This window comes from Myiozetetes cayanensis, unplaced genomic scaffold (assembly GCF_022539395.1).
Source record: "Myiozetetes cayanensis isolate MyiCay16 unplaced genomic scaffold, myiCay2020 scf5-8, whole genome shotgun sequence".
NCBI classification, from domain to species: domain Eukaryota; kingdom Metazoa; phylum Chordata; class Aves; order Passeriformes; family Tyrannidae; genus Myiozetetes; species Myiozetetes cayanensis.
In genome coordinates this window covers 48,570,140-48,585,318 of record NW_026087742.1, presented here as the reverse complement: position 1 = coordinate 48,585,318, position 15,179 = coordinate 48,570,140, and the positions used below count along the sequence as shown (strand labels likewise).

Sequence of the window (15,179 nt, the reverse complement as noted above, 5' to 3'; positions counted from 1 at the left end):
AGACTATTCTCTAGGGTTTGGACTGCTGCATATCAGATCATAAATTACATCTTGCAAGACATTTTAGCATTTTAAAGTATAATTCAGTTCTGCTCAGGACAGGAACAACTTTGCTAATTTCTTCAAAACAGGAATTCCTGGAAGAATTCATATTAAAAAATACTTTTTTGTAAAATTATTTTCTGTTCTTTCAGAAGAGGCATTTTATGAATGCTGGCAAAATGCTTTCCTAAATTAATGCAAAAATAAAAGAGGAACTAGAGTATTTGACTTATCATAACAGTTTGGTTTGGTTTGGTTTGGTTTGGTTTGGTTTGGTTTGGTTTGGTTTGGTTTGGTTTGGTTTGGTGGAGAATCATTTTTGTCACATTTCAATGAAAAGAATTTTTTTTTTTAATAGATAATATTTGAAGAGCTTTAATTTTCATTCCACCCCACCTACTCACATTTTTCTCAGCTCAGTCTTTCAGCTATGCTAAAAATCCTAACACTTTTTATTTTATTTTGCAGTTCAGATTGATTAATTCTCTGAGTGTACTAGTCAATAAAATGAATAATGCAGGAATGACATTTTTTACAAAAAGTTCAGAGTATTGTTGTGGGTTGCTTTCTTAGATGATATAAAATCTAGTTATAATAATCAATTTTAACAAAATACAACCAGGCAGCAGAGCCATAAACATGACAATCAAAGACTGGGTGAGCCTCAGCAGAAGACACACCTCAGCAATGTGTTTTGCTCTGATTCAGTCAGTTGTTTGGAGCAAACCACCAACTGCACTTAATCCTTTGTTGTTGTTGTTATTGCTCTTTGGTGTGTAATCATCTGAAGAAGTCTCTTTAATAACAGCATTAACTAAGAGCTGAGTAGCTAATGGAGAAGAATCCTATCTCTGACCAAGAGATTTCTCATGGAAGAAATTCTAGATTCAGTTATTATAACAAACAGTTCTCTTTGCCCATATAACTTATTTCAATCAGGAAATTGCTTTATGTTAAGCTAGCAAAAGAAGTCGGTTGAGGACTTCTTTTACCAAAACAAGCTGCATCTCTCCGGAGAGCAGTTTTTCAGATTTTTTTTTTAAAGCGTATAGACATGGTGACACACTGAGAATTACTTCACACAATGATCTGAGGGTAAAATTCAGTCTTGTTTCTAGTAACACATTACTTAAGATGATCTGTAAAATGTACAGGCTTTTGTCTTTAAATTTGATGTAAAACTTAATTCCTGAATTATAAGGTGTAAAATGTTCTAAAAATTATATATACATCCCCCTTTTTTTATTTTGTACTTGGTCTTTCCCCATAATTGTGATATTTATTTTGTTGAGTACTTTATGGAATCTTGGAAAAGAGGTAGAAACATGGAAAATGGCCTCAAGTAGGTAGAATTATCTTCATTTGAATGAATGGGGCTTAATGAATTTCTGGCCGAGAATAAAAGATCGTTAATCTTCAAAATAGACTGAAAAACCACTTAGAAGAAAGAACAATATTAAATATGCAACAGAAGACTGAGGGGTTGGATTGCCCTATCAACACTTTAAAAATACTTACTTTAGGTGGCTGAAGTCGTTTGGATGAGTAAAATAATCCAAATCTCACCCAAGTCAAATTTGTATAAAGAAAGCATAAGTCCAGCAAGTAGCTAAGTTGTCTTCCCACAAAATCACTGAAAATATTTTCACCTGTATTTTTAAATTATTCTTTGCTTCTTGATTCCATCTAAATTTAGAATGCACAAAGCCCCCCAAATATTCTCATGTCTTTTTAGTACTGAGGCACAATTTCAGTAATGCTTTTAGCCTTTTTTAAAAATGCTTTTGATTGCTTTTTAAAAATGATCCCTGATGTGACTGTAAAATTAACATTCTGTGATGTATCAGTATTTCTGCAGCCTTCAACCAGCCTCATGAGTCTCTAGAGGCTCAGTGGCCAATATCTGTGTTTTTATATGCTCATCATGATCCACCTCCTGTATGGTTGGTTGTGCCTTCCATAGTTTTTGTGCCCTGCCATGTTCAGAGTTATAGGCTGTGGATTCCTTGAACAGGGATTCATTTCTTTGAATTTGCTGCACTTCACACTGTAAAGAACAGACTCTTTATATGGTTCTCTGGCTCTACCACAATATAAATAACATTTTTTTATATTGACACAACTCCTCTGAGTCAAAGGAGGAGTCACGAAAAGAGTCAGGGAAGAAGCAGAGATTTCAACACTTTAAAATCACGTTGTGTGAAGCATGTTGTTCCATAAGATGCTATCTAGAGAAAGCAAGAACAATATTTTAAGAATTCTACTAATATTTTATAATCCACATCAACCTACTATTAAACACGTTCTGGATCTTTTAATGTATTGACATAACTGAAAAAAAAAAATCCCCCCTTAGGCCACATTTTCTAAGCCACAGATCCAACTGCAGATATGATGCTTTTAGTAAATTGACAGAGGGAGCTGTAAGAGTGGTTTAGATGATTCATATTATTCCTCTGGGCAGAGTCTCAGCTCAGAGATCTCTGAGTCAGCTTTGGTGTTCCCTTACTGGGAGACATAGCATTGTTAAAAAACACCATTTTGAGGCTAAAGCAACTCTTGTTATAACAGCCCTCTGGCACTGACAAATGTTTAGCTCCATTTAATAGGGAAGCTCCCTGTGCATGCCAGCTAAATCCGATGTGCTGCTCCTGAGTCACCTTTGCATCAGATCTTAATTTCTGAATTTTTGCTTTAAGTGCTTTAAGCCCCAATTAACTCAGTTTCTATATGCCCTTGCTTTTGACCCCAGGTGTTTGTCGTAAATAGGACAAATGCGCACACAGGGAACATGAAGTAGTTTCTCTGCAACACTAGTGGTCAGCTTATCTCTGCTGTTTGCAGGCCAGAGACACTTCTGTCTGTCAGATTTCTAAGCTCCTCTGTACTTCTGTGGAAGTGGATTTGTCGCATATCTTTTGGGAGAGGGAAAAAAATTAAATGCATTTAATTCATCCCCTGTTCCTCGTTAAATTTGTTTTGAAGTGTGTTTGAAGTTTCACACCAGCTGTTTCAGCGTAAGAGGCACTCAGCATTGCTGAATTCATAACAACAGGCACAAAAATATGTAACTACTTACCTTCAGTTGTGTGCTTCTGTTTGTCATAAGCTCCTCAAATATGCACTAATGGAGTACACTCCTGTATGGAAGATGCTGCACAAAATAAAGCTATAAAGTTTTTCTTGATGCAAGTAGAAAAGAATCTTAAAATCAGTGTAATTTTATTTATTTAATTACCTGATTAAGTGCCTATCAGAGTAAACACAAGTCGTGCCACACAAATATTAATTGGAGATAACATGATATTTGACAAAGAGCATTTAGACTAGTTGCCACGGCCATAGGAGTAAACATACTTAAGGGAGCCTTCCTAGTTGTCTTTTTAATACTAGTTATCCCTTAAAATACAGCTTTTGCAGTATGGTGGGCATTTCTACAGTAGCATTTAAACTGTCTATGAAGTATTGCTTTTATATGCAGTATTTGACTGACGCTACTATGTAAAAAGTCTCCCAAAACAAATCCTGGAAGTTAGTAGTCCCAGTGTTTTATCTTACTTGCATAGGTTGAGGTTCGTAACTGAAAGAGTTCTTTTGGACACCCAGAATACTGACATTGTCTTCAGCCTGAACATTGGTTTGTGCAAATGAATGGTGGACTTTGCTGTTTTCACATATATCTACATTGTATAGGGAAATAGAGTATGGTGAGGGGGCTTTGTAGCAGTAAACACATAGTAGGTAAACTCTCTGGTACTCCACACCTTCCCCTGAGAAGAGGAAACTCAACAGTATCTCAGGCAGAAGCTCATAAAGCCTTCTACTTGCCTGTACCCTCACTGGTATGGTGTTTGCTTAGGGTACTTTCAAATATCTTTGGAATTGTTTATGTAAGTTAACAAGTCTTTACTTAACTGAAGGTTATCTATGACAAGAATTCACTAAAAATTTGATGTTGCTCTGTAGGTACTGCATTCAAATTAAGAGGAAACTTGGACTTTTGCAAAGTTACACAAATAGATGTAAATAACTCACACAGAAGCAACATCGATTACTTATCTCAGCATGCAGTCAAAGTTTAATTAACATGTCTTGTTTCACCATTGCCCTTCCTGTATTGCTGCCTCCTTGGTCACCTGTTTCACGTGCAGAGTGCAGCAGGAAACCACAGGCTACAGAACAGTAGGGTCAGGTAATTAAAAACTATATGATATGCATTTTCCATGGGAACAAGGTGAAGGTGTGTCAGCAGCTCTCAGTTTGATACTTAACAATCTCTCACTGCAATGGAACCTCCTAGGAATCTAAAATCACAACAGCCCTCTGGATGATTTAAAGGGATGACAGTAGTGCATTATAACAAACACATGGGAGTACATCCCAGCTTGTTTAATAAGCAGAGTCATTGCTTGAGTATTTACATATGTGCCAATATTCCATTAATGAGATATTATGTTTATAGAACACAAAAATAATATGCCAAGATGCAATAGAAAAAGGTTAATAAGTATGTGAAGTTGTCAATATAAGAATTTAGGAGAGGTGTTACAATTTGCTGTATATTTGTACACAATCTGACCCTGACCAATTTTCATCTGGTCAAGCAATTTCAATTTTAATAATGCAAATTTTCATTTTTCTATCTGTTTGTTATCATGTAGACTATTTATTGAGCTCAGAGCTTGTCGAAGCCCTGAGGATTTATTTTTTTGGGAAGTGGTACAGCTGATTTCCCTCTTACTGCATGTCCTTTGCTTTGTTTCTTCTGTTCATGTAACTTGTGGTGATGAAAGATTAACAAGATCGATTCCACATTAACCCCACCCTGCAAAAAAGTGTTCATTTACTGCAGTTTAAAGAAAGAGAGAGGTGGCAGCAAGAAACCTGTCAGCAGTAAATACCCTGGTGCTAGTGGCCAGAGGCGGTGAAACTGCTGGTTTTTTGTCATGGGTACTCTTCTTGCCGTAAGTTGTTTGCAATTTATGCCTGGATGAAGTGTGCAGGGAAGTCCATATTTCATACAGGTGCTTCTCCCTGTCATCACTTTGGCTTGGGGAGCCAAAGCTGCATTAGTTATAGTCTCTTACCATTTTTAAGCTTCTCTTAAGAACAGTGTAGACTAAAACACATATTGAAAAACAACCTGAGAGAGTTGAAGTTTTGAAATCAGAATGTTTATTGCAATTCAAATGTTCCCTTTGGAGAGGCATCCTTCAGAAGTGGCTGATATTTTACAAAAGGAAAGGCCTGCAGCTTTTCGAAGATAAAGCTTTCTTAAGATATGTAGTCATAAAAACATCAAAACCTTTGGCCTTAAAATATATGGAGCATTAAGGTAGGAAGACACTGAATGCATAAACATAGAGCATTTGTTCTACCATTTATTTGAGCAGAGAGGTAATGAAGCTGTATGTGTTTTGACTTTGCCTGGTATATCTGGGAAAAAAAAACCAAACCAAAACTCACCCCCCAAAGAAGAAAGAACTTTAGATTATGTCAAATTAAGTGAATACTTAATAATATAATAAAAAAAATCTCATGAGGAAGCAAAAGATAGAATGGCTGAAAATTCTGAAGTAGTCATCTGAGCACTTTATGTTCAAGCACTTCTTTCTTCTGAAAGCTCTGAAAAATTAGGTAGATTAATCAAAAGGAGTAAATATCCCCCAATATGTGATTTTTAATTTTTTTGAATAAACAAAAATGCGTGGGTCATCCATCAAAATTGCGTTGATTTTGATAGAAAATATTCATATCAAAAATATTGTTTGACCAAAACTGAGCAGGATTCATCTTGGCCTTATTGCACATACAGATAGGGATCACAGGAGGTTCCTCCAAAATAACTTTTGCTTCCTCTGCAATAACTTATCTTCATTGCAACTGACACTGTCTTCCCTTGCTGCCATTTATATCTCATGAAGCCAGGAGGAGCTGCCTTCCAGCACGGCCTTTGTAGTTATTGGCATTTATTGCAGTGTTATCATTTCTTTAGCATTTATTACGGACACTGATTAGAGACAGTGATAAAGACATTACTGGAGACCAAAGCCTTTCTTGGACTGAAGGGGAAAAAAAAAGAACATGCAAAGTAGCATTTTAAATGGTTGCACCTATTTACTGCTGATATTTTCATACAAATGATTTAGTGGTGTTAGATTCAGAAGGTGTAGCAGAGGCTTTAATTTGCTGTAGTTCTGGTCTAATAGGCATAAAGGCACCAGAGGATTATGAAATACTGAACTCAGAGGTATTCTGACAAACCTTTATACTCAGAATAACAGGAGCTGGTGTGAGCTTATACAATTTAAAACTAATTGCCCAGCCAATGTGCTCATTACCATATTGATGCAGTTCATAAATCAAAGCCCTGCCTATTCAAGCTGTTTACCAGTCTTGCATTAAGCAGTGTATTTCAACTGAGAAATGTAGTGTGTCGCCAAAACACTGCAGAAACTTTATAAGACTGATAGGACTACAAACCTGGGGAGCTGAAGTGCCGCAAACTGGCACTAAAGAGCTTGTTCTTCTTTGTCTTCTGAATATGTTCTGATCTAGCCTTGAAAGTTTCCATAAGCACAGAAAGAGGTCCTTAAGCATCAGGGAACTACTGGCAATTATGATCAATTTGGCTTCCTGCAGCAGCTTTTTGCTTAACCAGGAGACTCGCACTTTTTTTTTGGAAGCAATACACTACCTATGCCAGCGGAATTGAGGTGTATACATTAAGACTGCAAGCTTTTTAAATAGGCAATGGAGAGATTAAGGACCTTAACTAAGAATACTAAATTAGTTATCAAAATTAGGTGCCTGAAGTTAAATTCTTTGAATAGCCTACTAAGAAAACTGAAGGTACAATCAATTTGCCTAAACAAGTGCCTACCTGCAGGTGCCTAGCAGTACCTCCTGAGATACCCTGCTGTCCTATGACATCCACGCAGCAGGAATGTCAAAAGAGTTGGAGAAGATTTGCACCTCTCTGAGCTGGCAGCTGAAAGCCAGGTGGGATAGTCTAGGATGTCTCAAAAGGCACTTGAAGCCTATGTTTAGGAATTTAATTTCCCCCTATTTTTATCTTCAGGTATTCAGCCAGCTGGCTTAGGTATCAGAAGTAATCCAATATTGTAAATAGGATTAATGAACTTTTGCAGGGTTCAGAAGCTACCAAGGTCCAGATGCTTCCCACTCCAGCAACTGGCTGGTATCAGGCCAGCTGACATGGTCTTATCCCAAACAATAGTATCCTGGGAGTTATTTTTCTCTATACTTTACTCAGAAAACAGCAAGAGAGATGTATTTTTATGTGGTCTCCTGAGATGAGTGTAGTAGATCCTGACAGCTGCTGTGGCATCTCTCCCTCTGTGTCAGGCTTTCAACCCTGTGGTAGTCATGGCCACAGGTGGCAAGGATAGAGGGTGCCAAGAGACAAGGCACCAAAATTGCTTTGAAGATTAGGACCAGGACTTGAAATTTAAGTAGTTGGTGGAAATGAAGCTTGAAGCAAAAGCAAGGCACTAAAGAGTTACTGAAGGATGTTGAAGCTGTTGGGGGAATTTAATAGATTATGGGAAAATCAAGAGCTTCTGGGGGTGTGGTGGTTTACGTAAGATTATTGGTTTATCCCTGTTTAAGAGAACCCAGTTCAGGGCAAAAAGGGTGCACATTTCTAATGAAATGCAACTCTCCTCTATAAATAGCATTAGCAAGAACAGTTCAGCCTATTACAACAAGTGCTGATCTTCAGACATGATGCCTGTTGAAGATTCTGCCTCTTATATTCTTTTTGTAAATTCAATCATGACAATTAGTAACTAAACCATTTTTTAAGGATGGAAGATGAGATGTGATTAAGATATGGCCTTAGTGATAAAGAAACTTTAATTCCAGCTTACTTCTCTTCTACTGGCTATGTGGTCAGAGTAGATGCAAGCGTCCAATTCTTTATATGTAGAGGGTAGATAATAATGATTACAAGTGAAATTAATACAAACGGATACTTTCTCATGAAGGAACCCAAGGCAGTGACATGTTTTTCTTCTTCAGAGAGGAAAATAAATTTTAAGAACCTAATTTCTTTCATTTTAAGGAATGTGAGTCATACATAAACACACCATACCAGCCCCTGACCCAGTGCCAACATAACTGCTTTTGTCCAGTGTCTTTGGACGCTGGCGGGTGTTACAGATACAGTAGAGATTTCTCAGAGGGATGTGTGCAATTTTGAAAGATCCTTGCAGGCTGCTGTGAAGGAGAATTTTGTGCTGACATACAATTTTCGATAGAGAAGAGCTAAATAGAAAAAACCAAAACGAAACTGCTTGTTATTTCCCTAACTTGTAAAGTGGCAAGTGATCGTCTTACATCACTTCTCTTTCATGAGCTTAAAAATAAAAATATGAGAATAAAATTGTTATGCCATGCAGTTAACATAGATTTTCTCTAATATGAAAAAGAATTTATGCTTCCAGGTTCTTTCTACTTGTGCAAAAATGAAGATTAATTTCCAACCAGCCCACTGAGGATCCCATGAACATACATAATGGAATTCACCTTACAGGCTGCAGAAACTAGTAGTATTTAAACTGAAGGGAGAAGCAGCTTGTACCTGTGTGTCTTTGCTTACAGAAAGGCTGCTTTCTGGCTTTGGTTTGGACTGGCAGCCTAAATAAAGATCTGGGATCTTTCCAATGTCAAGATCCTCAACCTAAAGGGACACAGACTTTTTTTTCCTATGTGGTTTATCCAGTGTTATATTAAAAATATTTATTAGGTGTTGGTTCATTTTGGGGCCTGTGTTTATGAATAGTGTCTGTATATGACTGGCGGCTCTTCTTAAATCACTTAAAACTGCCTTGAAATGCATGTAGTCAAACAACCTCTGGTCAATATCTCATCTGGAGCTTGATGATACATTTCATACATGTAAGACAAAAAAGAGGCAGAACAGGGAATACAAAAGCAACACATTGAATGCAATGCTAGAAGATGTCTATTGGCAGAAGGAAAGATCTTATTCTATGAAGATACTTCATTATTGTTGTCAGGGACATGTTGAAAGACATATGCCCTCAGTTACCCATTCATACCTGACTCCTTTAAATACCTTCTTTTGAGAGGATGTAATCATATGTGCAAGAAGCATGCGACTTTTCCAAGTGTGAAGAATCATGTCTAGTCCCTCACTGTACTGCTGCTCACACATTCTTGCCATTTGGTTTTGCTCAGGATTGCAACCATGCTATTCATGGGCCGCACAGAGAACAAAGATTTGCAAAGTCAAGGCCCACTTCCATAAACTAAAACTAAATATTGCCCACAGATCTAGGGTCTTAAAAAGAGCAATATTGTATTACAGAGGGTATTTTCTCACCTTATTTGCAATTAAACCACTGTTCCCACATGGTGGTGAGGTGACAATGACAGCCTTGTTGAAAATGCTGTTTTAGATCAAAATACAATTGAGTCAGCATACTGGCAGGATGTTTGGATTAAATTCAGCCTCAGGCTCATCTTACAGAGTGAAATTTGTCAGTGATTCCTCTTGGAACAGTCTGTCCTCCTATATACTGGAAGTAGGTCCGGCTGTAAATAAATTGCTGACATTGCTGCATTCGTTAAGAAGGTGCTTGGAAAACAGCACATCTGTGACCAACAGTTGCACCTAAGACAAATGTGTATGTAAGCACAATTAAATTAACAAAGTGGCTCTTTATCATTGTGGTTTATTGCATTTGAAAAGATATTTTACTTGCCTTGGCAACGTAAAATAAGCCTCTGCCACAGTGGAGGTGGGGACAGTGATGGCAAAGCTAAAGGACAGGTCTAGTAGTGCAGCTGTTCTAGGATAATAAACTTATCTAAGTTGAGACAAGCCTCACTAAACTGTCATATAAAGTAATTCCTGAAAAATGGTTGCCTCAAGATGTGGATTTATTTGCTGGTTGACTCATTCATAAATATGCCAAATTCTTTGCTGAATAAAATACTGCCTAACTTCAGTGAAGGCAATCAGGTGAACAGGGTGTAAGAGAAATCAGCATCCAAGCGCCGCCTCCTTCACTGACTGAAATGAGTCAGGAGGGACATAGATTTGGCAGCATCTCTGCCAAATATCTGTGCCTGGATATCTCAAGGTGAAAAATGTAATCTACGGCTACAAGCATGAGCACATGAATACATGAGCAGAAGGGCATTGCAGCTTTTCCATTTTCACTGTTTGCTCTAATTAAAAGCAATATAGAAAAACACTTCCAAAATAAAACTATAACTCAAAGATTTCTCACCCTGTATTTCTAGTGACAATACATCTTTTTCCTTTCCAGGCTAGATTTGCAAATAACTGATTTATAATCACACTCAGAAACTCACGTACCCAGTAACTTGCACTGCAGCTACACTTTGCGGAGTATGCAAAAGTCTGTCTGCAAGCTATGATTCTATTAATATATATAAAAGAGAAGACTTGTAAAGCTTTGGCAGCAAATGTAGGTCTTGAAGAAACATAGGCAAACAATAATTAGAATTTGCAAGTGACATGGAAAGCTAATTTTGGTACTCCTTTACACTGGCTTTATATCAAAAGGCATTTCACAGCCTACCTTTTCAGAACCTGACAGCATCCAAACTCAAGCAGTGGGAACTTGACTCCAGGTGCTCCAGGTGATAAAGCAAAGCACAATGTTAAGGTCTGGCATGATGTGAGGAATGAGGTCATGCTGTATTTTTAGAAGTGCCTGGTGTTCCTGTGAAGCATGCTCTTACTCTCTCTTTTATTTTTTTTCCTTCCCTTTCTTTTTTTTTTTCTGTCTTTTTCTGTGAATAATTTGGCCAATGCTTGCAGGAGGCTGTTTTCGCCCCAGGGATTCTCACACATACTTCTCTTGACAGAGTTCTGCAGCAAGCAAGCTGAAATGTCTTTTGTTTAGAATCTGCTCACTTCTTTTTCTATTCTGCCCCAACGCTTGGAGGATCTTTTGGCTACTCACTGAGTTCCTGTTGTTACGCTTATGGAAAGTAACTGAATTGAAAAATATGGGGTTACCTTGCAAAACAGGTAAAACTATCATCAGGGAAAAAACTCCTAATCTCCCAATTTGCTCTTAGTTTATGTGTCTCACATTCTGTTGGCTTGTTTGCTTATTTTTTCAGGGGAAGATTCTTTAAGACAATGGGAAATACTAAGCAAAGTCGTTGGGAAAGGGAAACAAATGCATTAGGGGCTAAGGGGTAAAATCTCTTTATTTTGGATGAGTGGTGTACTGTTCCAGCCAGGATCAGGACTTGATTTGCTGGCTTACTATGTCAGTTCAAGTTTAAATTGAATTTAAACTAACAAAATTCCACACATTCATGTGCTCTGTAATGCCAAAATACATAATGGGTATTGAAATGCACTAACTTAAGCCATATTTGAAAAGCTGGTTTAGGTGACTTGCTGTTAGAGTAATACTATGAAATAAATCTTAATAATTTATCCCAGAGAGCAATTATTCTTGTATTGACTGAAGAAAATAGAAATGAGTCTATGATTATAATTGTCTCTGTAAAATCCTCCTGTTTAATGATTAAGATGAATATGTGCTTTTTGTGTGATCTTTATGCAAAACTTCATGAGTTTTAATACAAATCTTGGTTGTCCTGGCAAAGGGGAATCAAGCCAATAGAGCATGATACACAAAAGTTTATCCTTTTGGGGAGCCTGCTAGAATTGGCAAATCTTTTTAAGTTACGATTGGCTTTGTGTGCTGGGAGTGTGGGTGCTAGCTGTATGCCTTCTTGTAGGGTACTGGGTGTCAGAGACTCAAAAGTGAAGTTGATGGCTCATAATGAAGCACCTGGAATGGCAGGAAGCTTTTTCACTGTGCCCATATTGAACAAAACATTATGTGAAATGTTAAGTTATTCATATCATTCCGTCTAAATGTGGGAATGTCTCTTTTACAAAGACACTCTGTTCAATTAGTTCTCCTAGTAACTGAGGGAGAACCAAGGGTGTTCAACCCTTCTGAAAGTGAAGTCACTTCTATGTAGATGTCTAAGTTGAATCATCTGAGAAAATCAGTTTTCTCATTCACACATAGACAACATCACCAATTAATATTGTGTGCCAAAGATATGGGCTGAGATTCTTCTTGTCTTTATTTGTCCCTCTAAAGGCCAGATAACTAGTGTAAGCTTTTTGTCTAGACATCTGCCATAGTTTTGGGTAAGGCAGTTAGGCCAAAAGGGAGACTCATCCCATGTCCAAATAGGTAACCAAGATAAGTGGGAGCATTTACCTTCCAGAAGCATTTTTCCCCCTCCATTGACTCTAGCAGGAGGTTAGGCTGCTTACAGTAACACCTGACTTTTAAAAGGTTAGCAAGAACTGAGAGGATGTCTACATAAACAGGAGGTCTACATACCTGCATGCTCACACCTATTACAGCTGTAGTCCAAATGACAAAGGTAATACAATAAATCCAACAGTATTCTTTCTATTACCAAATGTATGTCTGTAACACTAAAGTCTACACTAACCAGCACTAAAATAAGACTAGCTGGTGTGCTTTGCTCAGTTTATGGCACATGCACTGACAGGCACGTCACATGACAGCATCTTACTTTTTGCTTGCTTTCCATTTTGACAGTCACAGTGCTGCCTTCTGACACATCTTCCTCATCACTGACAGGTTTGCCACATACATCAAAGGCTTAAGCTTCTCTTTTTATTTTGAAAAGCTTCTGTTCTGCTTTGCTCTCTCACAGATGGAGTACTGAAACAATCATTAAAATAAATACTATCAATATTCAACCTGTCACAAGAAATAAATTACATGTATGGGGGAATGTAAGTTATTCAGTGATGCAAGCTCAGTTCTTCAGCTCCTCCCTTCTTCCAGTGCATTGGAGGTGCACAGCCTGGATGTGAGCATGGATATTAAGACTGATTTAAAACAGACATGCCCAACTCCAATGTAGCACTGAAGCTCTCTGTTATTTTTAGCCTTCTCTTTTTGCTTTTCAGATCTATTGGAAATAGACAGGGTCTGCACTGCATTGTCAATTCATTGAAGTCGAGAGATAAAAAAATCCTACCTATACTGAAATCTTTTTTTTCTGTCAGTTGTTTTTAGCTATGACATTTCCCTATGTTCTGTTCCTTGCTCTTCCCTATGACATTTTAGTAGCTTTACCTGAACAGTGTAAAATTTTCAGTGATTTAACAGACAATGAAAAGATAGTGAACAGAGGCATGTTTAGGTAACAAGAATATACCTAACATCATTTTGAATGATTCTGAACCATTGCGTCACTAATCAACGTAAAGTCAATATTTAAAAAACGTTTCTGCATTTGACATTTCTTTCCTACCCTCTAAGGTAAACAAGTCAAGGTTCTCAGGTTTTCAGTTCACTTAATCTGCATACATCAAATATTTTTGCAGCAATACAAGTAAATCTGAAGTAGATTTGATATGGGAATGTCATGTTTCAGGATTACTTTTGCTGATGCAGTCCACTGCAAGTATGTTTCCATCAATTTTTTTCTTTTCCCCCAGGAACTGAGAGGATTCAGATGTTTTATATGAGAATCCAGGCATTAATAACGATTGTGTGATCATGGTTTTGGAAAACTAAGAAGATATTTCCTGGCTACATATGCAGAGTTATGTTTCTTAAGAAAAACAAGAATTAAGTAATTTGATCTCTGATGGATGAAACCCACTGGAATGGAAACCAACATCTATGAAGAAGAACAGGACTCACCTTATCTTAAATCTGCCAAATGCCTCGGGACTCCAAAGGAAGCTAAGTATGAAGAATACCAAAGAAAGATAGAAAATCAGGCAAGTCCATATGAATTTCAGAATGTTTTACTGGAACCTGGGCTGAGTTTGCTGCCTGTGTCATCCTTATTAGACCACAATGACACATCCTTGCAACCTGGTATGGCTGCAGGGCATGTCAGTGCCACCAACCAGTCTGAGACAAAGCACCTTTGTGAAGAATTATCCTGTTCTGCAAGGCACCTGCTACAGGAAGATCCTTTAAACCTTTCCTTGCACACAGGAAATAATTTAGACAAGAAACCAAAAAGGAGTCATGAGATCAGAGTCATAAAACATAAATCAAGTGCTATCACATTTTCTGATTTCCAATTTTTATCACATGAAGCTAACACTAAGCTCCGTATTTGCGAGGCAGGAGAAGCAGATGATTTTTCATCAGAAGAGGAAGAAGCAGATGGTAGAGGTGATGATGATATGTTTAGAGAACTACCACTGTATGAGACATTTTTCAATGGTCTTCACAGAAGGAATGTTTCTCAAAGAAAGCAGGGTAAACATGAACTTACTAAGTATCAACACATCTGTCATTTAGAAGACTGTGATGATCATTCTGAAAAGGCATTGAAGGATCATAACAAGGAAGAAAAGCACATGGAGCTGGAGGTAATACAATCTACTCTTTTGTTTTAAGTGTGTTTTAATTAAGTGCTGTCATTTAAGGTTGGTTACAGGAGGAAAAGGAATTGTGCAAATTGTTATAGAGTGCTAATTAATGTGACTTAAAGAACTAAGAACATAAACCTACAGTAAAAGTATAATAGGTTTTTACATTAGACATATCTTACCTCAGATTGACCATACTTCTATTAGCCTGAACTTCAAACTTTGGTTTGGTTTCCCTTGCTTTTTAAAATCGGAACATTGGCTCAATTTCCTTCATTCATACAAGATCATATATCATGCCATGTACAGTATACATTCCCTGAGCTGAAGGACTGTTCCAAAGGGGTAGAGGTCAGGTTTATCCTGAGAGTAGAGTATATTTCTTCATGCTGAAAAATGGGCTTCTTTACTTTGTTGGCGCTGTAGCACTGTCGCACTGCACCACCTAACTCACAACACACTTTCCACTAAGTAACTGTTTTCTGTACTATTATTTCATTAAAACAATGTGAGGGCAAGTGAAAACCTGGTATTTAATAAAATAAACAGGGGGTATTTTGTATCTGTTTTGTTAAACATCATGATGTTCTATAGACCAGTGTCCAAGATGAAAACAGAACATTTAGGACAAAATTAAAAAGCCTGTGTAATAAGAATCATTCAACTATATATAACATTTCCAGAAAAAAAAAAAAAAAAAGTT

General features: G+C 37.3%; 1 protein-coding gene across 1 annotated transcript in view; it reads left to right on the top strand.

Moving 5' to 3' along the window:
• Window positions 1-15,179, top strand: part of STARD13 (StAR related lipid transfer domain containing 13) — a 286,747-nt gene that overhangs the window by 25,569 nt on the left and 245,999 nt on the right. Inside the window, exon 2 of the mRNA XM_050332439.1 lies at window positions 13,583-14,476. Coding sequence (XP_050188396.1) covers window positions 13,739-14,476 — 738 coding nt within the window. The 5' untranslated portion in view covers window positions 13,583-13,738. The remainder of the gene's footprint in view (window positions 1-13,582; window positions 14,477-15,179) is intronic.